Source organism: Ailuropoda melanoleuca, chromosome 1 (assembly GCF_002007445.2).
Source record: "Ailuropoda melanoleuca isolate Jingjing chromosome 1, ASM200744v2, whole genome shotgun sequence".
NCBI lineage: Eukaryota > Metazoa > Chordata > Mammalia > Carnivora > Ursidae > Ailuropoda > Ailuropoda melanoleuca.
The window spans coordinates 145,062,241-145,086,478 of record NC_048218.1 but is presented as its reverse complement, the minus strand read 5'-3'; the positions used below and the strand labels follow the sequence as shown (position 1 = coordinate 145,086,478).

Genomic DNA, 24,238 nt, shown 5'->3' with positions numbered 1-24,238 from the left:
AGACCGGTTTTAGACTTATCGGCAGGGTTTTAATGATGGTTGTGCACAGGCTAATAAGTATGTGGGGAGCACTCAGGGGAGGGTGTCCTGGGGGACCTTACACCCACAGGTGTCACCGTTGCCAAGATGCACTGTGTTGTCACGCAGGTGCAGTGTAGGTAGGGGAAGTGGGGAGAGAGGGGCGGGAATACTCTGCAGTCAGCCAGTGACACTTTTTCACATCTGAACGGAAAGTACCAGCATCCCTGTGCTCTGGATTAAGTCAGTCAATAGAGACAAACACACACTCAGAACACGCCCACTCCTGTTGTGGCTGCATTACTGAGGTAGGTGAATGCTGGCAGAGGAGGTGTTAAATGGTGTTTGGAAGATGAAAGGACCAAACTAAAGAGCACACAACTCAGGACACCTCATGCGCAGAAAGTAACATTCATTTTGTCAATAGTTTAACTGAAAGACAAGACAGAGTTCAAGAAACTAACGTGGTTTATCTTATTTAGTCAGTCAAACAGCTTTTATTGAGAGTTTTTATAGTGAAAATGTAGGTATTATGTTGGGTGCAAACCTGGAGTACTGAATGAAAACTGGTCCTTTTTCCCAGGAGGCTTACTGTCTGGTAGGAAATCAACAAGTCAACAGAAGGTTGCAGCCCAAGTGTGAATGAAATACCATGGTGGAGGTAGTCACAGGTGACCATATTAGTACATAACACGGGTGCTAGAACTAAGGGAACTGGGAGAGGTTGCCAAGGCTGAGGAGGTGGTCTCCAAGCTCTTCTCTAGAGCCCATGATACTCAGGCAAGGGGAGGTGAAGGTGGTGTGGGAGAGATGTGGGTTGCCAAGAAGAGGGAGCAGCATGGGCTGAGGCAGGCAGGTGAGCAAGGCTGACACATTTCAGCAACTACCAAGGGAAGAACTACAGCACAGCTGGTCTGGAGAGTGGAGAGTGGGGGCCAACAAACCGAGGCTGGAGCCAACATGTGGAGAATTTGGAATTTAGACCAAGAAGCGTAAGATTTCTGTTGCCAGCTCTGGAACACCTCTGCAGGGTTTTAAGCAGGGGAGTGGCAAGATGGACTCTGCAATTTGCGATGATGACCGTCAGCAGGTGCAGACAATGGTAGCAGGACAGCAGAACTGACCTGTTAGGAGGCTACCGTGCAGATCCAGGGGGGAGTTCTAGAGCTCCAATGATAGCGATCCATTGGATTCGGGGAGTAAGGAAAAAGAAAGCATCAAAGATCACTCCAGGTACTTCAGGCGATGGGTACTTGGGGGATGGAAGTGCCATCCACTGAAATCAAAATATAAGAAATGGAGCAGATTCAAGGGGGAAATGTCCAAATGAGTTTGGGACATGTTAAATATGAGAAATGAAACAGCCAGGGAGGACTGCCCAATGTACAGGTGAATACAAAGGTCTGGAAGTTGGCAGAACGATTTGGTCTTGATTCAGAGATTAGAGAGTCAATGGCACATGGGTGGAAGCCGAAGCCAGGGGACTGGAGTAGGTCACACAGGTAGAAGGGTTGCCCTGCCATGAGAAACAGGCAAAGGCAGTTAGGGCCTGGAAAACAACCATGTCCAGAACTGCAGGAAAACAGGGCAAAAGGAAACTGAAAAGTGGTGTTTGAGAGAGAAAAAGTAAGAGAGGAAAAAAAAAAGTTGGTTCAAAAATTAACTTGAATTCAATGTCATTTTTTTTAATTGCTTTATTCAATTTGCCGGGTTGTCCCCATGTCTGTTTTACTCCAGGTGGAAATAGCACTAAGCCTTTCAAGCCATTAAGATACCATAGATAGATAAATCTTGATTAACTGGAATGTTTAGAAAATGGAACGCTCTAATTAATTTAATTTTCAGGTTACAAGTTGGGGATTAGTTTCAGTAAGTGAATATATAATTAAATCTTCCTCTGTTCTCTCATTTTCAGTACCCATTGCCCATTATTCTGTTGATTCAAATTTGCAGTTTATTTGGCTTTGTCCCACTTTTCTTTTTCCCCCTCCCCATCTTTGCTCAGTTGCCTTTTGACTAGCCACACATTACCTCACACAACCTTTTCCCCACATGTGCCAGTCACCATAGCTGTGTAACAGACCACCTTAAAACCAAGGGACTGACTTAAATGTCCATTATTTTGCTCATGAATTTGCAATTTTAACAGGGTTCAGTGGACGCAGCTCATCGCTGTTCCATTTGCATCAGCTAGAGTGACTCATATTGAGAAGTGAAGTGACCTGTGACTCCTCCAGTGTCTTCTCTAGCTTCTGTGGTCTCCGTATAGTCTCTCCTCTGTAGCTTCAAAGTACCCAGACTTCCTGCTTTTAAGTTTAGGGTCCCCAAGGCCCGTGCTGACAGAGAGAGACAGAGAGAAGGGGGAAGGGAAGGGAAGGGAAGGGAAGGGAAGGGAAGGGAAGGGAAGGGAACAGAGAGGAGAGAGAGAGAGAGAGAGAGAGAAAGAGATTGGGAGTGAACCAGCAGCAGCCATGGTTGTGACTTTACCTTGTCGTAACCATGTGGCATTGCGCACCTCATTTAATTTGTCAAAGCAGTTACCATTAATCCAGACTCAAGGGGAGAGAACTTACCTCCTGTTGGAAGAATATGAACATCATCTTTTAAGAAGGGCATGTGGCTATGGTCCATGTTGGTTCTCCCATATTTGCAGAATACAGTTTGCCAAACTAGATAACCACTGCCTTTACCCTCAGTCCTGCCTGTTTGAGACCACATCCTCTGTGGGTCTGTCTCTCTATTAGGAGCTATGTGAGCTCCCTTTTCAACCTGTTTGTGGTCATAACTTACTTCTTATATGCCTCTTTCCATAGAAAAATGCACAGGACCAACTCTTAATGAGAAAGAGAACTGACTAAATTGTTCAAATTTATCTATATTTGGTAGTCTTTCCTAAGACCTATTGCTTTAATAATGGATAACAATTATCCAAAATTTCCCAATACGATTGGATAATGATATATTTTGAGACCTCAACAAGTTGGAAGAGAGAAATGTTTGGCCGAGAAGCCTTTAAGACACCCTCACAATGATGACTTTCCAAATGTTATCCACCCATCTGCACATCAGTCTTCTGTGGGGGATAAAGCTGACTCTCTCAGGGTACCCTAGAAGTTGTTATTTAAAGAATAAATTTAGGCTATGACTTTATTTTATAGTTATTTGCTTTTTTTCTTCTGAAATTTGAGTTCTAGAGAAAGAGTTTAGTGTTTAGGGAATCTGACTCAGCTTTTACTGAATGAAGAGTAGCATGCCTATGGGATTCCTGGAAGTTAATGTAGTTTCCCAAGTAAATAGCTGAAAAAGTTCATGTAGTTTCCAAAAGAAGTCTAAAGTTTTGTCTGTGAGATTTACTTTTTAAGCCTTCGTTCATGCGTCTTCCTGATCCTCCACTTCTTTTGCAGAAAATGGCTCTGAAGATATTGATATACTTCCTAGTGGGCTGGCTTTTATCTCCAGCGTGAGTATTTTCCATGCCCCTCAGACGCTCATGTCAACAGCTGAATAGATAGTACATTAGTGTTGCCGACTAGAGCTGCCAGGTGGACCCCTACACACTCATCCCGACTGTGGTTAAAGCAGTCAACTGAAAAGCCAAAACAGGATTCCAGAGGGCTCATCGGGCCCCAGGAATGCCCAGGTGTGCTCGCCCCCTGTGTGGGCAGCTCCCTATGGGCAGTCACAAATTCAGTAGGGTCTCAGTAAATGTATATTGATTTCCACTTGATTTCTAGAAGAGTCTCCAGATTTGTCCGTCCCCATCATTGCTCTATTTTGCTGGACCTCAGTTTCTGGTCGTCATGTCTGCCCTAACTGGTGTTCTTCCCTCTACGCCTGCCTGTGTCTGGGGCTCGGGAAATGTTTGTGAATCATCTGTTGACCATGTTACTCGATTCAAAAGCCTGAGCATTTTCCGTCTTGGGTTCCCTGCCATTCCTTCCAGCTCTTTCAAAGACAAGTAGAGAAGGGCCTGCATTTTATTTCCAATACCACCTTCACAGGTTTGGGACGATCAGAAAGCTATGTCAAGGACTGACAAATAAATAAAAATAAATTAAGTACAATAAATTGAAATATATATGGTGTGAAGATATTGAAAATTGCCATGTGTTTATTGAACAGTTGCAATTTGGAATGTGACCTAAGATTCTGAACAAGCAAATTGACTCCATTTTCAATGTGAATTCTGACTGCTGGAATTGTATGTCCTAAATATTCCATTTGGACCAATAGAATACAACCAAATAAAATGAATTTTAAAATCTATATCTTTTTGGCTAAAAGGGGACACGTATAATAATTCTTAAAGGCCTGAATATCTAAATTCTTAAGTATGCACAGTATAGTGGGGTTTCATTTGGATTTTAAATTGCTGTTGCTGGCGATATGTGTTGGGGTAGGGGGGTGGGAGGGATTTTATTTCCTTAGTTTTCCTCCAAAATAAAAACTCAAACAATGCCGTCTAGAAACGTTTTTCCTTTGTTGTCTTAGATCTTCTATTGTCAATTTAGATGTTCAATGTTATGCCAAATAGACTTTTAAAAATGATTATTCTGTAACTGGGAGATTTCTCTGCTTTTAGGAGATAATAGTTGTAGTTCCAGCTGTATGCTTCTTTTCTATTTTCACCGGAACTAAAAGTACTGAACTATTGCTGTATAGAAACTAGAGACTTTCAGCAGAGAAACGTTAACAAGGGGCTTTAAGTAATAGAGCTCTTCCTTGCAAACGAACAAACAGCTCCTAGGCTGAGGATGATGTTGTTTGCTTCTTTTCAATCTCTTTGCACTGCAGTAAATTCACGTCCCTGTTCTTGGTTTTTCCCATCTCCCTTTCTCGCTGTCACAGAGCACGTTTGGAAGCGGCTTAATGAGAGAGAGATTCTGCGCGATATTTGTAGTCAGTCTAGAGAAAGCGGCCACGCGGGTTATTTGCTTCCTTACCTTGGGACTTGGCAGGCTGCGCTACGCCTGCCTTCACACCTTGTGGAGCCAGCTCCTCGTTCCCCGTCAGGCCTTTCTGTGGCCACACTTTAATTCCACAGTTAAGTCTTCCCCAACGGCCTTTCTGGGCAACGTGCCTCCTCGACGGCCCCTCACGTTCTCTGGGCCGAGGCTCTCCCCTGCCGCATCATATCAGACGCGCTGGCTTGGTGCTGCACCAGGTTTCAAGCTCCTCGCGGCCGGAGCCTGGTGGAGTGTCTGTTCCCACGCTCGGCACCTAACGCGCTACCTGACATGCGCGGGGAGCTTGAACGTTACTGAATGCGTGCGATGGGCAGTGAGGGTAGCAGAGAAGTTCAACGCCTACTCACACGCACATGTAGCCTGTTGGGGGAAATAAGATGCTGCCCCTCCCGGGCATCTGTGCCATTTTCAGGGGCGAATGACATCCAAAGAATTGCTTGCGCTCACTTGCTACAAATTCGTACCCTACTGCCTTTAGCAGAAAACCAGTTGCACGTGAAGCCACTTATTAGAAGTGTTTCATTCAACACGACACTTAACGTAGGTCAAGTTTGTTTGTAATGTCCTACCTTTATTTACGTATTAAATCATTTCAATTTTGAGAACGTTCAGTCTTTGAACTAGCTGGCAGTGCCTTTGTGTGCACCCGGGCTACCAAGGTACTTGCTACAGTGGTCTTCCTTGAGCTTTCTTCCTCAGTAGCTTTTCCACCGTCAAACCGTCTTTATGGTGTGGCAGAAAGAGTGTACAATTAACGATGTGAGTGACTTAGGCGATTCACTTCTCTGGGCTTAATTTTCCTCAGGTGAAAGGGAAGAATTAGATGTCTCTGACATTATTTGTCCATTATTACCATGACCTAAGCTGCTGGGCTTGGTGACAGCCTAACTGCAGAAAGGGTAGACTTGAAGACTGAATTTCATGATTTCATGGCCTGATATTGGGGAGAACAGTGCTGGCTTTAACTGAGAGTAATAGATACAAATGAGAGGAAGGATTTGGGGAGAGGATGTTGATTTTGTTTCTGACAATTTGATTTCGAACTGCTGTTAGGAAGAAGTTGGGAATGCAAGCTAGAGCTCCAGAGAGAGGTTCCAGGTAAATGGGCAGACCTGACAGTAACAGGTATAGAAGAAATACCTGAAATCTTATGAATGAGATCTGCAAGGAAAGAGTATAGAGCAAGAAGAAAAGAGGGATGGACGAGGATAGAAGGAGGAAGGGGCGGAAAGAGAAGCAGGACTCCTATCTGGAAAGTCTACTTTTTACTTTTTGACAAGGAGTAAAGGGGTACATCTGAGTGTCAGATGCCATAGAGATACAGATAAGGAAAGGGGGAGGGGTTTTCAAATGAGATATTTCGGAGAGCACTGAGATGACCTTGATAGAGGCGCTTCTACAAATCAGTGAGAGTTGGAGCCATTCAAGGCAGGCGACAAGAACAAGTGATGTTTCTAAGAGAGCTGACAGTGGGGGGAAGGCAAGATAAATGTGTGCTTGAAGGAGTAGTAAAATTAGGAGAAGATTTGTCTCAAGGAAGGAGAAATGAGCAATTTTTCAGGCAACCGAAGGGGGCACTGGTGAGAAATGAGGGGTAAAGCAAGAGAGAGACTGTAAGTTCTAAAGACAAGTCCCCAAGAACAGACAACCAAAGAAACAGGTGGGAGAAGTAATTAACTTGAGAACAGAAGAGGGAAACTCTTTCCTAAAGAGAAGAGGGAGAGAGGAAGAAAATTGACAAAATTTACCAGACAGAAAGGAGGGAGCCAGAAGAAATTCATGTTGAGCTGCTTGAGTTTTTTTGTTTGCTTGTTTTTTTGTTTTCAGAGAAATAGGAAGTAAAGTCATCCATTGAGAATAAAGAGGAAGAAGGTGGGTGCTCTGGAAGATAATAAAATTAATTGAGATGGATACTTAGGGAAATGCAAGAGATTACCCATTAGAATGAACAAAAAGACTGACAAACAGTATTGAGTGTCTGTTTGAAGTTGGGATGATAACTTTGCAGCAGAAGTTTTCCACCTGATTTCAACTGGCCCCATGTAAAAGCTGGACCAGGGCAAGGCAAGTTGGTAGGAATTTGATAAAGAAGCAGTAAGCAAAGGGTGTGACTTCCTTAGGAGACTGACTGTTGGTTGACAACGACAGCTTCAAGGTCTGGAAGGAGAAGTTTGTGGCTAGGGGCATGTGGTTCTCTCCAACAGGTGAGGTGACCTAAGAAAACTGAAGTCAGAATGGTACCTCTTTGGATGGGCTTTGGCAATGTCATTGTTGTCTGGGGGAAAGCCAGGTTTCCGGTAAGACTTAGGCATAGAAGAACTGTTCTTAAAAAAGCTTGAAGATGTATGTGAGGTTGTTTGCAACCGAAGATTGACTCCCCCAGGGGTGGGGTGAAGGGCGGTGGAAGGGCCAAGAGTAGTATTATTGTAAGTAAGCTTATGTAGGTGTGTATGCGTATTTATAAGAAAGGGAGGGGACAGGAAGACAGAAGACAGAGTAAGAAGATCATTTAAATCGACTGTAAATGGAAACGATGGTGTAAGAAAAGATATGACATTGTTGATGTTGATATATATCAGAATGATGGGGGAGGGTGCCAGGGACAAAGTGGGCTGAGTTTTGTCATTGGTGTAGCACGAGCCAGCTCCAAGTTTGACACAATGACCTGGGATGCAGCAAAGGCCCAACTGGTCCTTCCAGGAGAAAAGAGCCACTATCCAAGTTACCGACATAAACTTTTTGCAATACTTGAAGAAAAGGATTCATTTCTAAGTTTTCGGACATAACTATAGGAACAAAATAGGTCAGAAATGGGGCGCCTGGGTGGCACAGTGGTTAAGCGTCTGCCTTCGGCTCAGGGCGTGATCCCAGCGTTATGAGATCGAGCCCCACATCAGGCTCCTCTGCTATGAGCCTGCTTTCTTCCTCTCCCACTCCCCCCTTGTGTTCCCTCTCTCGCTGGCTGTCTCTATCTCTGTCGAATAAATAAATAAAATCTTAAAAAAAAATAGGTCAGAAATAGTCAATTTTATGTGACTGGTTCCCTATGTGGATTCTTGGCTGCCTCTACTATTTGTCACTACCTAATATAACAGATGTAGGGATGGGAGCAATATAATGAGAGCATATACCCCTTCTCTCTGCTTTAAGGAAGGTTAGTTGCTGACTGTCAGGACTGGAAAACACAGACTGTCAGGATTTAGCAATCCAACACTTTAACTTTCTCATTTTATAAATGAGGAACCAGAGGCATAGGCAGGCCAAGCGACTCACACAAGCTAACCCAGCCTAGTGTCTTGCATTACACTTTTTGGCTTCCCCCCTTCTCTCTATATTAGTAATTGAATATGGGTTCTTCCCACATTCCCATTCCCATTCCCAATGGCCTAGGGGTCATTGGTAATCCCTCAGATCAGATAATGGCATCAGCTGACAGAGCAAAAAATCCCAGAAATCTAAAAGAAATGCAGAGCTTTGAATATTTTTGGTAGGCTTTGAGATTCTAGCTTCCATATGAAAATATTGTGAGGCATATATATGCACTTACTTATTTTTATTTTGTACAGGGATTAAAATATCCAGGTATGCCAAGCTTTGCACCAGACGAGCCAGGACAAATCTTCTTGATGGATCTGAATGAGCAAAACCCAAGGGCACAGGCACTAAACATCAGTGATGGTTTCGACAAAGCATCATTTAATCCACACGGAATCAGTACTTTCATCGATGAAGGTAAAGCCCGAATGCTTAAAAATAAGGGGTAAATGAGGGAAATATAAGCCACTCAACCTCCACGACTCAGTGTGTATGTGAAAGGAGGGAAAATTCTATTTTATCAGAAAAATAATAAATGTGTACCAAACATTTGTAGACACCACATTAAAAACAGGAGGCTAGAAGATGGTCATTCCTTCTTCCTCACCTTCTTCTCTTTCCATTTGACCTTCAAAACCAGTTTGGAGATTGTTCTCAGAAATCTAATGTATAAACTCAAAGCCCTTTGAAAATAATTGTGTGTCATATTAGAAAACATAACATGAAAGAAAATGAGATAAACTAGACTTCATCAAAATTAAAAACTTTCTGCTTCAAAAGACACCATGAAGAAAGTGAAGAAATAGCCCAAAGAATAAAAGAAAATATTTGCAAATCATATATCTGATAAGAGGCTTGTATCCAGAATATACAAATCATTCTTAAAACTCAACAACAAAAAGACAACTCAATTAAAAAATGGACAAAGGATCTTAGTAGACATCTCCAAACAGATATGCAAATGGCCAATAAACACATGAAAAAATATTTAATATCCTTAGTCATTAGGGAAATGCAAATAAAAACCATAATGAGATGGCACGCCATTCCCACTAGGGTGGTCATAATAATAATAATAATAATAATAATAAAGAAAGCAGACAATGACAAATGCTGGCAAGAATGTGGAGAAATTGGAATCCTCCCATTTTGTTGGTGCGGCCATTTTTTAAAGCAGGTTGGCGATTCTTCAAAACAAACACAGAGTTACCATATGATCCCCAAACTCCACCCCTTAGTATGTCCCCAAGAGGATTGGAAACATAGGTCCACACGAAAACTTATACACAAATGTTCATGGCAGCATTATTTCTAACACCCAAAAGGTGAAAATAACCCAAATTCTCACCAAGTATTGAATGTATAAAAAGGAGTAAAGCTCTGATGCATGCTACAACACGGGTACACTTCGCAAACACTATCCTAAGTGAAAGAATGCAATCACCAAAGGCCACATAGTGTATGATTGCATTTGTATCAAGGGTGCAAAACTGGCAAATTCACAGAGACAAGAATGTGGCTTAGTGGTTGGCAGGGGCTGGGGAGAAAGGGGTATGACAGCTAATGGGTTTGGGCTCTCTTTCTGGGGTGATAAAAACCGTCTGGAGCTAGAGAGTGGCTATGGTTGCACAACTCTGAATATACTAAAAACCACTAAATTGTACATTTTAAAAGCTTGAGTTTAACAACCATGGATTATATCACCCAAAAAGTGTTGCAAAATATCTAAGTTACTAGTACGTTGTATATACTTTAAAACCACCATTTCTGATGTTATTTGCTACTTGTTCATAGTTCATAATTCCTGACTAATATAATTTTTAGATATTTGTGGGTCCATAGGGCATGTGGAAAATAAAAACAGTGAGACCTCACTAATAGTAACTACGTGAAGGAAAAGCCAAATGGAAGTGTTGCAATTCGGAATTTTTAAAGAAATTGTGTGTTAATTCTTTCATTATAATTCTTTACATACTGGAGTTAAAATGTATTGTTAAGAATACATTTGTTGGAGTGGTTTTATTGAATAAAAAAAGTGATTAATAATTATTAATCCACTCATCCAACAGATCTTTGTTTAATTCCTTTGGTCAGCACGAATAGACTTGTTCATTTTTAAATAAGTGGGTTTCTTTTAAAATATTCATATATAATTTATTTATTCCTCAAAATAAAACACTGGGCCCAACCTTGCTACATCTCCTCTTCCTGCCCCATTCAGTCACCTAGTTTCAACATTCTGTCCAATTTACCCTCCAAATATCTCTTCAAGCTGTCAACCTCTCCCCATCCTCGCGGCCACCATCTCATCCCAAGGCTCCAACATGTCCTCCCTGGATTCTATATTGGCCCCCTGACTATACCTTCCCTCTGATACCACCTCCATCCATTTTCATAAGCAAGAGTTATTTTTTACGCAAATCTGATCATGTCCCTCCCTTCTTAAAATTCTCCATATTGTTCCCATTACTCTGGAGAAAAATCTCAATTCACCAGAGTGACCTGGGTTCCTAGGCGTTACCCATGAGTATTCTGGCATGTGGCTGTTTTCTCCAGCCTCACCAGGTACCACCTTCCCCTTGACTCCCTGGACCGGCCACACTGGATTTCCTTTAGACCTATAAAATGCTCCATGGCTCAGGGTCTTTGCATTTGCAATTCCCTCTGAGTGGAATGTCTTGCCACCATTCCTGACTTACAATTCCTCATCATTCAGGCCTCAGCTTAAATGTCACCTTCTCAGGGAAGCCTTTCTACCATCTTGTTTCTGGCTGTGAACCTTATTATATTTCTTCTCAGTATATTCCTTCTTTTGGCACTCATCAAAATGGCAATTAAAGTTTCTTATTAATGTTAAATGATACCAACCTTCTTTCCCTCTCCCACTATTGCCCTATAGTGAGCTCCTTTGCATCTTTAGATCCAAGCTTGTCACTCTTTAAGTGGGTGCCACTCTACGAAGAAAGCATCTCCCCTCTCCAGTATTCTTGTATTTACTAGGTATTTCTTCCCTGTTTTCTTCTCTAGAATAAATCACCATAAAATGATGTGTGACTTGTTTATTGCTGAATTCCCATCGTCTAGAACAATGTCTGTTGCGTAGTAGGTGCTCTATGAACATGTGTTAAATGAATAAAAGAGTGAGTCCCGTGAGATGGGGCAGATATTAATACTCAGTTTTACAGATGGAAAAATGGAGGTTAAAGAGAGGCAGCGACATGTGACTCCACATCTGTCATTGAATGGCAGTTCCAGAAGTAGAACCCAGGTGGTCTTCTTTTAATCCTATGTCCTTTACTTGGGTGAAATTAGGGCTCCAAGCTCTGTTTAAATTATTTGAGTCACCATTTTTTTGTCTGACCGCTGGACACCTTCATTGGAAAAAGTATAATGAGTGACCAGATTAACCTGGAGCTATTTTATTGCATGGGATAGTGTTAGAGGTGGATTTTTTTTTTTTTTTTTTGAGGCATGGGAAGTAGGGGTTCATGTTTTGATTTTGTTCTGTTTTTGTTTTTTGGGATGGAACCAGTTTACAGATTAACCTTCAAGCGTTTAATCAGACTTTTAGAAGCTGAATATATTATGATTGCAATCTTATACTTGTTAGTTACTTCCTTTGTGCATTTAACAAGGGCAAAATATTACATATAAATTGGAATGGAATGAGAAGACAAAAACCAAAAATATTCTTTTTTTTTAAGATTTTATTTATTTATTTGACAGAGAGGGACAGTGAGAGAGGGAACACAAGCAAGGGGAGTGGGAGAGGGAGAAGCAGGCTTCCCGCTGAGCAGGGAGCCCAATGCGGGGGTCAATCCCAGGACCCTGGGATCATGACCTGAGCTGAAGGCAGACGCTTAACAGCTGAGCCACCCAGGTGTCCCAAAACCAAAAATATTCTTACCGAGCATCTCTTATATGGAAGGAGGGGTCCGGTAGAAGCCTAAAGAAGGGGTAGAACCAAGGCAGCACGTGTGATGTTCACGCTGCCACGTGGGGGCTGAAATCCAGCTCGGGCTTTGCTTGCCAAACCTCAGGCCCTGGAACAGAGCTGGGTGGGCCTAAAAGAAAGATTCACTGTGAGGGAGCGCCTTTCCTTAATGAGGGTGAAGGTACGTGTGTGGTTCAGGGGCCCTGAGTACAACCCCTGCATCTCAGGGCTGGCGCTTGCTCTATTGCATGATTGGGAAGCCATCAAGAAAGGCATAGGGGACATGAATAGAGATCAGGCCCTGCAAATGGAGGATGGGGCCAGGCTTTTTTCAGGGCTCGTCTGACCGAGAGCTTCTGTCAAGTCAGAAAACAGTATTTTGAGAAAACAGGCTACTACCCTTCATCCTTTCCCCAGCAATTGACATTTCAAAATGAAAACGGTAGGTGAACATTCTCAAGGTTGGCAGTACCTAGAACTGACTAGTCTTCTTTCTCTTGCATTCATATTCACTTCTGTGTCCATCGGGCTCATCAAACATTGTTGTTGCAACCCTAGGTAGTTGACTTGTGTCAGAACTTTATTCTCTAACTGGGACACGTTTCTTATTTTAAGATGTTTACCTAGCCCTGGGGCGCCTGGGTGGCACAGCCGTTGAGCGTCTGCCTTCGGCTCAGGGCATGATCCCGACATTGTGGGATCGAGCCCCACATCAGGCTCCTCCGCAATGAGCCTGCTTCTTCCTCTCCCACTCCGCCTGCTTGTGTTCCCTCTCTCGCTGGCTGTCTCTATCTCTGTCAAATAAAATCTTAAAAAAAAAAAAAAAAAAGATGTTTACCTAGCCCTGACATTTCTTGAATGTGTGTTGCAATGTAGGCATTTCTCACAGAAAGGAATTCTCAGCATACTTTTGCTCACTTGCACCCCCTTCTTTTGTTGAAGGGCCACCTTGGGAAACCACATCCGTCTGTGCAGCATTGTAGTTCTGTATCTTCCTGTTGGAGAGGGTATGTAGGTGAGCTGAGGAGACCATTGAGAAACGCCTGGGCTTGGCTCTCCCACTTGGTGGTGGTGAAATTGCTGATGAGTTTTTCACCTCCTGAGCCTCAATTTTCTCAGTAAAATGGGGGTTCCAGCATTTGACCTAGCAGGTGTACTGTGGGAATCAAAGGCAAGGTGTATAAGAAAAGTGCTTGAACATGACCAAGTTGTACGCCAAGTCTAGTAATGTAATAATAGTTGCAATAGAAGTAAACTTCGTGGAAATTATGCCTTTTTTCCACCTTAGACCATACTGTGTATCTTTACGTCGTGAATCATCCCCACATGAAGTCCACGGTAGAGAAATTTAAATTTGAGGAACAACAACGTTCTCTTGTACACCTGAAAACTATAAAACATGAACTTCTTAAAAGGTATGGAATTAAAGTATTTTGCACTTCTATTTATTTTGCACCTCTGCTGTGTGCTTTGTTTTCTTTGGTTCAGCAGGCTTAAACTTTTGTTTTGTGGCATTTTTTTCCCTAAAGCTTTCAAGAGGTTCCCATGGTGACACTGCCGAGCACCTCACTAGAAATTGCTGTATTCAGTATTGAATACCTTTATATTCTCCAACTTTCTGAAAGCATTTTAATCCTGTGAAGGTGCTCAGTTAGATTCCCAGCTCTAATTCCATCCTCCATACCACAGCAATGCAATACCCACTATTGGGCTCTCTTCAAACACCTACACCTTTTTCTAGTTGTCCCAGTAGGTTGTGTTCTGAGAGGCTTACCGACTGGGTGTTATAACCAGCCTCCAGATGGGCCACTCCTTTGTTTGATGAAAGCTTCAGAGCAGGATTTGAAAAAAAGGCTGTAGGCACATATGAAAATTCACATTTACTAAGCATTGACTACGTGCCAGGCCCTGTGTCAAAATACTTCATTTAATTCTCCCAACAGCCTTTAGTAATAGGCATGAGGAAACTGGGACCTCAGAGGTTTTGGGTTAAGTAACTTGCTCAAATTACATAATTAGTAAGTGGCAGAACCAGGGTGTAAGCCTAGATCGGGCTGAATTCAAAGCCAGACTCTCAGTCACAGTGATGAACACCCTTCATACCGTGTTGAGAAAAATACCTTCGTTTTTTAGTGGATAGCTTGCCTCTTCCAAGGCTGTAACAAACGAGGAAGAATTTGTCTTTTATAAAATGGACTCATCGCTGAAAGACAGTAGAATTTAATCTTTTCTGTGTTAGAAGAATAGGAAAAGAAATGCAAGGTCACCTTCTCTCCTTTGCTCTCTTTCTCAAAATCGTGTATGAATTTCTCCCTGTAGAATTTGGGGGTGACAAAAGCAGAGGGCAGAAAGAAGTTGGGGTGACTGAGCTCTTCCCATGACGCATTGCACCGGGTTCTGAGGCACCGCAGGGACCAGGACTGCCATGGGCTGACTGAGAAACTGTGAACAAATCTCTCAACCTATGTTTCAGTGTCCTCAGTGAATGGGGGTTCTCTCACTGGCCTGACTTACCTAACTGGAGATTGTGACACATGACCTCACTGAATGAGTTCCTTTCGGTGAAAGCACAGCATGAGGGAAAACTCAACAGGCAGCTACTGTACTGGAGAACTACCATCCCAGGAAATGGAAGTGAGGGATCAGCCTGAGGGGGGTGTCATGGGTTGAATTAGGTCCTCTCAAAAAGATATGTTGAAATTTTAACCAGCCACCCCCTCCCTGCAACATCTCAGAACATAACCTTATTTAGAAATTGGATTACTCCAGATATACTTAGTAAAGATGAAGTTATACTGAAAGTGGGGGTGGATCCTTAAACCAATATGACTTGTGTCCTAATCAGAAGACAGACAGACAGGGAGAATGCATGTGGGGATGGAGAGTGAGATTGGAGTGAAGCATCTACCAGCCGAGGACTGTCTAGAGCGACTAGCAGCTGGAAGAGGTAAGGACAGAGCCTCCCACAGAAGCCTCAGAAGCAGCATGGCTCTGTCAGCACCTTGATTTCAGACGTCTCGCCTCCTGGGAGACAGCAGATTTCTATTGTCTCACACCCCCCAGTTTGTGGCACTCTGTGACGGCAGCACGAGGAAACTCACGCGGGGGGAGGCTCTATCGAGTGTGTTATTAAGCCAGCTCCTGCTGAGTGCAACTGCCTGAAATCATGGGATTGTCCTCCTGTCAGCAGCATGAGCCTCATTTTAGGACAATCTGGCCACAGTAAGAAAGGAGAAGAGTTTATTCACCAGTGCCATCTCCTATGAGTCAAAGGTTTGCCCCAAAGGGGTGTTAACTCCTGCACGTTCCTGGTTGTGCATGTGCACGTCAAGTCTGGTGATCTCCTGTGCTTTGGCACCCACACAGAAGGCTGGAAGTAGGGAGCCTGAGGCCCGCCACAGAAGTGAGGTAAGGCACTGCAAGGCTGCGCTGGGGAAGGCTGTCAGAACCAGGCAGAACTGGCTGAAGAAGTGCCGTCTGGAACAGGGCAGGTGACGCCCTGGGGACCTAAAGAGGATTTTGAGAGGCGCCCTGATATACAACCTTAACCGAGCTTTTCAAGGGGTAGAACAAGGTGCTATAGGAACTTAACCTATGGTGTCTGCCAATACTTTTTGGAAGAAGGAATGCTTAAGCGGAGACCCAAAAGATGAGTGGCCTAATGACCTTGGGAAAGTCATTGTAAATCAAAACCTCAAAGTATTTCCTGTTTCATCCAAATTTATTTCTAAATTTAATCTAAAAGTATTTAATCTTTTTTTACATTTTTTAAGTCACCATCTCTTTTTTCTTTTCCAAAATGTAAATGACTGTATTGCTCTTTACTCTTATAAGAGTCTGACTTGTTTCTTTTAAAAATTTCAATAATACCGAAGAACATAAGCAAGAAAGAATAGCACTCACAATCCCAATATAAAGATCAGAATGGACTGGGTTATGTTACAATAACAGAAAAGAAAAACTGTAACATTTTTAGTGGCTCAAAACCACAATTTTTTTTTCTTACTCATGCTGTATGCCCAGTGTAAGTGATTCAAGGACTCAATTTTATATTGTCCTCACGTAGGGCCTTAAGAGGCCACACTTTTAGTCGTCAGAAAGTTGCTGGTGGGGCGCCTGGGTGGCTCAGTCGTTAAGCGTCTGCCTTTGGTTCAGGGCGTGATCCCAGGGTCCTGGGATCCAGCCCCGCATCAGGCTCCTCTGCTGGGAGACTGCTTCTTCCTCTCCCACTCCCCCTGCCTGTGTTCCCTCTCTCGCTGGCTGTCTCTCTCTCTGTGTCAAATAAATAAAATCTTAAAAAAAAAAAAAGTGCTGGTTACTGTTGAAGGGTAAGGGAAGCATGGCGGATCACAAACTGGCTCGTCTTCCTTCTGGAAGCCACGAGTATCACTTCATTTCCCTGGCCAAAAGCAAGTCACATGGCTGGGACAAAGATGCAGGGCATGGAGAAGCCGAATTCTAGAAGAAAGAGAACCAGAGCATTGGTGACCACCAATAATAACCATAACTGCACTGCCACCACCACAGATAACCACTATTAACATTGACAAGTCAATCGTGCAATTTGGAGTTGAGGTTTGTTTGTATATCTATGTGTTTTTGCTGACTTCTGTGGAAGGGAAGATTGAGAAAATAAACGGCTAAAAGAAAACCCATCAGGTGCAATGAAACATCATGTACTTTGTTTGGAATTTCTTAATTCATACTGCTTCACATATACTTTTTCAAACTGATGAACATAACAGTCTTTGAGATTCGGGGTTTTTGACAACAATCTAGATATTTAAATACTCCGTGGGTTTTGCTCTCTCTCTCTTTCTTTTTTTCACTTTAGCCTGAATGACATTGTGGTTCTTGGACCAGAGCAGTTTTATGCCACGAGAGACCACTACTTTACCAACTTCTTCTTGGTACTATTAGAGATTATCATGGATCTTCGTTGGACTTATGTTGTTTTCTACAGTCCAACAGAGGTCAAAGTGGTAGCCAAAGGATTTAGTTCTGCCAATGGGATCACAGTCTCACTGGACAAAAAGTAAGCTTTTATAATTTTCCAATACTTTGCTCTTGACATTTTAGCGGATTCCTTCCTTTAAGGGGTGATTGCTTCCTTAGGCTTAAGTAGCCACTATATCAGTGGAAAGATCAGGTGTGGCCAGGGTTCGTTCACACTATGTGTGATCGCAAGCACACCGTTTGTCCTCTTGCATGTCAGGCTCCCCCCAGTGAAGTGAAGGCTGTGGACTCAACGAGGTGAGGCCCTTGTTCCAATTTATTGTGAGACTCTAGAAACACAGTTACCCAACACACTGAAAAGGAGAATAAATGCACAATATCTCTGCCCTTTATGAGGCTGAAAGCTATTTAACCACTTACACTAAGTTGAGTTACCCAAAAGTTCTTTTTAGAGAAGGAGACCTGACTTAGATTGGGCATTGTGATTGTATAATCAGTATATCTCCTGATATACTGCAGGAGAATTTTCTATAAGAAAATACAATTTTATGCAACATGAAATTCTATGAGAAACTCTTTTAAAGTGTTTTGAAATGGAAGGTTTTTTAAAAAAGAGAAGTACCCATGAATATTAATATGTGCATTTTAGATATTTGAGACGATCCATGTAGAAAACAACTCTAAGTGTTCTTCCTCTTTTTAACAATGATTGTGATTGAGCCTCATGGTCCTCTGATACTTCTTTTTTTTTTTTTTAAGATTTTATTTATTTATTCGACAGAGATAGAGACAGCCAGCGAGAGAGGGAACACAAGCAGGGGGAGTGGGAGAGGAAGAAGCAGGCTCATAGCGGAGGAGCCTGATGTGGGGCTCGATCCCATAACGCCGGGATCACGCCCTGAGACGAAGGCAGACGCTTAACAGCTGTGCCACCCAGGTGCCCCCCTCTGATACTTCTTTGTAAGCACTAGTTTTTTGTGGAAGTATTGACTCTTTTGATCTTATAATAAAGAGGTCTGCTTACCTCCACCCAATGTAAGGAATAAATTGTGACTCCTAAGTAACGAGACTGAGCTTATATGTCACCTAGAAACACCAAGTTCATTACTTTATAGTCACAGCTCATATTTAAAGCTTACTTAAAGCTCTTGAAGAATACAAAAATAAGACGCTCTTATCTTCTTGTACTATGGTTTAGAAAGACATTGCAGTGGCATGTGGCCCTCTTGTGAATTGTTAGACCTCTCCTCCAAAGTAAAAGTTATTGTCATCTCTCAATATGACTTGCTTACACATAAATTCTATTTACTTCAAAGGTATATCTATGCAGCTGATGTAACTGCTCAGAACATTCATGTACTGAAAAAACACGAGAACTGGGATTTAACTCAAGTGAAGGTAAAAGTCCCCTGGCTTGCCCACCCAGCATGGCCTTAAGATCGGCTCCCATGCCTGACCTTGAAATGTGCTCCTTGAATGCAGGAACCATGACTATTTTAGAAGAGTATCAATGAGATTGTCCTTGCACTTCTAAAATTCAGTAGTAAGGGCCTTAAAAAGACCCATTTCAGGAGTCAGAAGGAGCTGGTGGGAGGGAGGAGGGGTAGAGGAGAAAGTTGAAACAATGTCTTTATATTTCCTCTTTGTTGGAAGGTAATCCATCTGGGCACCTTAGTGGATAACTTAACTGAGGATCCGGACACGGGAGATATTTGGGCAGGATGCCACCCTAATGGCATGAAGCTGCTGATCTATAACCCTGAGGATCCTCCAGGGTCCGAAGTAAGTTCCTATATTTCTCTGAGCTCACAGGCAAAGCTGCAAGAACAATTTGTTGAGGTGACTTGGGAGAATTTAGTGGGTTACATGCGGCATTCCAGAACTGAACGAGTTCTGCATATGGAAAAAGCAGAGATTTTGGCAGGATGGGGAGATACAGCCCATTAACCTTTTCAGGTCTCCTGGTGCCAATTTAACATCAGTGCTAGACAACATGTCCCATCCTTGCAAGGGTCGTACTTGCTATTGGGAGGAATAGGTAAGTAGGAGCTTGATGATTCACGTTGACCTAGATTGCTATGTCATATTTCCAATCAGGATATAGGCTCTGAGAAGGGCCTGAAGTTAGGCAAAGGGAGTCCTATGTAGGACCATCGTCTTTCCCACTACCTACCACGAAGCTCAAAAGAAAGGATTTAAATGACTGTAGTCTCAAAAAAAATTAGTTTTTGCCACCAGGGTCTAATATATATGATAGTGTTGAAGAATGTCTCATTTTAAAGATGTTATTTGTGTTATTTAAAATCTCTTCTAAAACAGGGGTGTCTAGGTGTCTCAGTTGGTTAAGCACCTGACTCTTGATCTCAGCTCAGGTCTCGACCTCAGGGTCATGAGTTCAAACCCCATGTTGGGCTCCACGATGGGCATGGAACCTATGTAGAAAAGAAAAAGAAAAAATATCTTCTAAAACAATAGCATACACCATTGAATTTTATATGACATTAAAAACAAGAGCAGCATTTTCTATAGCATTGAGTTTAAGAATAACAAATCTCTAGTAAGTTCAGTATAGATAGAAATTCTTGGCACATATACTCTGAGAGATTAATTCACAAAAATTTATTGAGTGCTTATATGGGCCAGACTTTGTTCTAATGCCTGGAATGTATCAAAAAACAAAACATACAAAGATCTCTGCTCTTCTGGATTTGGGGGATAGACATTAAACAATAAGCATAAGAAATAAATTAATCATGTAGTAAGCTTAAAGGTGGTTAAGTTCTATGGGGAAAAAAGTATAACAGGGTAGAGGGGATCAGGATTAGTGTGAACAGGGGGATGGGCAGTCCTAGTACTAAATACAGAAATCGGGGTAGTCCTCATTGAGAAGGTAAGGTTTGGAGAAAGATACAATGTTTGAATCTAGGTTTGGGGAGTTGGGAAATTCTGATTCAAACCCTAGCCTGGTAATTAATTGGTCCTGGTAACATACACTTATTTCTGTTTCCAATATTGCTCTTCCTCAGTAAAAAAGAAAAAAAATTTTTCTCTAATTTATTAACACATTAGTCACAGCTTCTTAAAAACAAACAAACAAGCAAAAACACCAAAAAATATAAAGAGAAACAAAAATCTGAGCCTAGAGCCTAAGCTAGCAATCTACCTTGGCTCGGCATACATGCCCCCCAAAGGGTACATATTACTCTTTTATAAGCACCCAACAATGTCTGCTGGAAGAGAACGAAATTATGATCCATAGCATCTTTGAAAAGTAGGTTAGGATTTTTCTCATGTCTCTATTTTCAAGTTCATTGTATGTTTATTTTAGATAAGACTTCCTCCTTCTCAAAGACACCCTTCACTTGTGGTTGAGGCTAAACTTCTCTACACAAATTCCAAGGTTGAGAATTTTCATGTAACAAACCTGAGATGAAGTTACAGGATCTTCCTTAAGATGAAGAAACAAAACTCAACTCTATTCTACTAAGTGTTGATACATATTCATGACTCATGAATTTCTAACTGGTTTCCTTTAATTCCTATCATGCTCTATTTGAGTGGACTTCATCCAGGCTATTTAGAAAACTGAGCGCTTATATGTTTACTAACGAGCACACTAAAATGTGTTAATCTTGAGGGTCAGTAACGGTAGTAGGCGGGATATGTCAGATTGAATTCCAAAGTATGCATTCTTTCTGCTTCCTAGCCACGTTATGGATTCGAGGGGGGCTCTAGCTGGGAAACTACCATCGCACTGGTTACGAGGTTAGGTTGGCTTGCTAACTGAGTGTCCCTTCATCCTTTCTCTCTTGTGTTTCTCTCCCCACACAGTAGGCCTGGTCAAAGGCAAGACCCTTCCCCACAGAGGAATGCTATTCACTCAAGATTTAGATAAAAGCACCCACTGGTTCTCACATCCTTCTTCTATGGGAGATGCTTGAACTATCAAAATTGTGTAAACAATCTTGTTGGGGGACTTGGCGAATGTCAGATAACCAGTCCACTTGATTGCTTAGATATAATTAGATCATTAATACTGTCATCAGAATAAGAAAAAAAATAATTGTACACAAATTTCAGTGTATTGATTTATGGGAAATATATTAGTCCTGGAGTATTTGAGAAGGAACATGTCACTGGCAGCCTTTTGCTCATATAGTATACTGACGAATAATCTTTTCTTGACAGGTGCTTCGCATCCGGAATGTTTTGTCTGAGAAGCCTAAAATAAGCACCGAGTATGCCAATAATGGCTCTGTGCTTCAGGGAAGCTCCGTGGCTTCTGCGTACCACGGGAAACTTCTCATAGGCACAGTATTTCACAAAGCTCTGTACTGTTTGCTCTAGACTCCAGACATTCCAGAAAGTCTTGTCAATCAATGAAAGACATAATTGCAAGCAGCAAAATAAATGTGTTTATTTGGGGTCTTAGGGATTGCAACGTGGGAGACACAGATTTGACCAGAATTCAAAGTGTGCTCCAGAGAGACAAAGGAGGTTAGAGTTTTTAAAGTGGAAAGAGGGGATTTACGTAAGTTGTTTGAAGAAAAGGTGCTTGGTGTTGGTGTAGCTACAGTTACACTGGTCTCTGTGTGATTGTGTTAGGGTGAGGCAGAAAGTCCGTTTATGTCCGTTTTAACACCTGGCAGATGGCTCGGCTTTTAGCTGAGTTCAGCAAAAATTCTGAGAATTTGATAGAGAACATGTGCATAAGCCCCACCTCGATGTCCTCCTGGCTCCATTTTAAATAACTCTCGTAGTAATGGTCACTCAATTTTATTGTCTCTGTTGTAAATCTACATGTCTGGTAAAAATAAACCTGTAATTAGGGGAACCTGGGTGGCTTAGTCGGTGAAGCATCTGCCTTCCCAGGGTCCTGGGATCGAACCCCACATCGGGCTCCCTACTCAGTGGGGAGTCTGTTTCTCTCTCTTTCTGCCTCTTCCCCAGCTTGTGCTCTCTCTCCGTCCATCTCTCTCTCACACTCTCTCTCACAAATAAAAAAATAAAATCTTTTAAAAAATTACCCGTAATTATATGATAAGTGGAATCGTACATAAGTGACAAACACCAATAATAGTATGCCCGGCTTTTCTTGGTGAAGAAGCCTAGCAATTAAGTAATATCCACCAAGTCGTAAGTCAAGTTAGTGACAGTCCAGTAAGAAGCCATACTTCTCAATGCTTTTTGTCCAGTATCCGCAATATTCTTTCTCCAGTAAGATGTGTAAGCTGTGGTATCCAGCTCACCCAGGGCTCCTCGCCAACCGTGAAGCAAAACTACTTCCTACAACGGATGACCTGAGCCTACTGCAGTCCCGATCAGGAGCAAAGCTCAAATACTGACAGTTCCCCTTCTCTTCCTGTGGTTGTGCTAGGCCCCAAACTGCCAGTCAAGTGCCTAGGCCATGGAAAAAAGCAAGAGCCGGCACCATGAAACTGCCCAAAGCCTCCTTAAACTTGCAGTCTCTCCAGTACACACAGGAAATAGGCTCTGGAAAATATGAGGAGACAGGCCTCACTGGGCTGATCTGTTCCCTTGTAACAGGTGTTTCTGTGTAGTGCGATCTGTGTCTGGAGTACTCTAATCAACTTACCTCTGAACTACAGGATGCAGCCGTAGGGCTGTGACCAACTACTTCCAACTTTCCCTGTGATTAATTCAATACACACCCTATTAATTAACATCCCACAGACTTCAAACCAAGGAATCAGAAATAAATAATATGGTTCTGGTTTCAAGTCCTGTCTTAAGGACCAACTCAACCTTAGTTTGATGAGAATGAATAGAAATGTCCCTTTTCCGGTCAAAAACCAGGACAACCTTTAGCAAGTCACTAATGGGAGTCAGTCTGCCCAAGCACCTCACCCTCTTCTCCTCTCATGACTTCTGCTGGGGAGAAGTTAGTTGATTTTTTTCCCCTTTCCTCTGGGGATGGGGAATTGAGGAAGCTTCTTTATTTCCTAAAGATCTTTGCTCAATTAGATCTAAGTTTTGCTGAAAAGTTTTGTATCAGGGTAAAATTCTACTATGTAGCCCATGCAACCCTTTCTGATTTAGACAATAAGACTATAGTTTCCATTGACACAGGGGAGGAATGACCCAGCAGAATGTTCTAGTCAGTTCTTAGATTTTAAGTTTCAAAAGACTAATCATCAGAGAGATACAGGAAAAAAAAAAAAGAATAACTATGAGCAATAACTAAGACACAGTCAATTAAAAAAAAAATGTCTTATTCTCTGTCCCTAACCCTTACACCCAATAGATTATATAAAGTTTGTCAGACTAGAGGGAACATGGAAAGCTAGAGATGGCATGACTAAGGGCATTTTGATGCTGGTGGGTTCCTGAGGATTGGCACTGCCCTGGCATCTCCCCAGGCCAATTTAGGAAAGGTTGGAGGATAGAACCCCCACAGACATTTGGGGTATCTGATTGTTGAAAGACCAATGTGTCCTTTCACAGAGAGGGCTGAGGAAAGTCACAGGGCTCTGGGGTTTTCCTTCATGTAGGTGTTCCCAATCTTTATGTGATTATCTTGAGCCTCTTCAGTCACTTGGTATGGGAAGGAGAGGGATTCCCCCTCCTAATAAATGTTGTATTTTGGTGACTCATTGTAATCCCTTCCCCGGTCTCTCTGTTTAAATTGTCAGAGATGTACCTGGGGCATACGGTGATGATTAGGGGTAGGTCAGCTCAAGAAGGAAAATAGTAAAGATAAGAGCAAAAACCTATATGGTAGTCAGAGCCAAGATGGCCCCTAGTGATGGTTACTTCCTGGTATTCATTCCCTTGCATAGTTCTTCCCACACCAAATATGGCTGTCCTCTGTTATCAAGAGCATATTCTAGAAATGATGATATGTGACTGTCAAGGCTAGGTTATATAAAAAGATTACCATTTTGACCTTGCTCATGAAGATCATGCATCATGATAAAAGTTTCTTGCTGTTTTAAAATGCTAAGCTCTGGAGTACTTTGTTATAATAATTAGTCAACTAATGAAACAGGAAACCGTGTATAATGTAGAGATTCAACAAAAGCCAAAA

General features: G+C 42.2%; 1 protein-coding gene across 3 annotated transcripts in view; it reads left to right on the top strand.

Annotated features, from left to right (window-relative positions):
• The window catches only part of LOC100467660 (serum paraoxonase/lactonase 3), a 28,745-nt gene extending 5,373 nt beyond the window's left edge, over positions 1–23,372 (top strand). The window contains exons 3-9 of one of the 3 annotated variants that reach the window (XM_002918939.4): positions 3,423–3,478; positions 8,552–8,717; positions 13,523–13,649; positions 17,069–17,269; positions 18,507–18,588; positions 18,844–18,972; positions 21,379–23,372. In XM_002918939.4, coding sequence (XP_002918985.1) covers positions 3,423–3,478; positions 8,552–8,717; positions 13,523–13,649; positions 17,069–17,269; positions 18,507–18,588; positions 18,844–18,972; positions 21,379–21,537 — 920 coding nt within the window. In that variant the 3' untranslated portion in view covers positions 21,538–23,372. Of the gene's footprint in view, positions 1–3,422; positions 3,479–5,259; positions 5,526–8,551; positions 8,718–13,522; positions 13,650–17,068; positions 17,270–18,506; positions 18,589–18,843; positions 18,973–21,378 lie in introns of those variants that run through there. The other 2 variants (XM_019799374.2, XM_011224590.3) reach the window with 2 other exon arrangements.
• Positions 23,373–24,238: the final 866 nt, after the last annotated feature.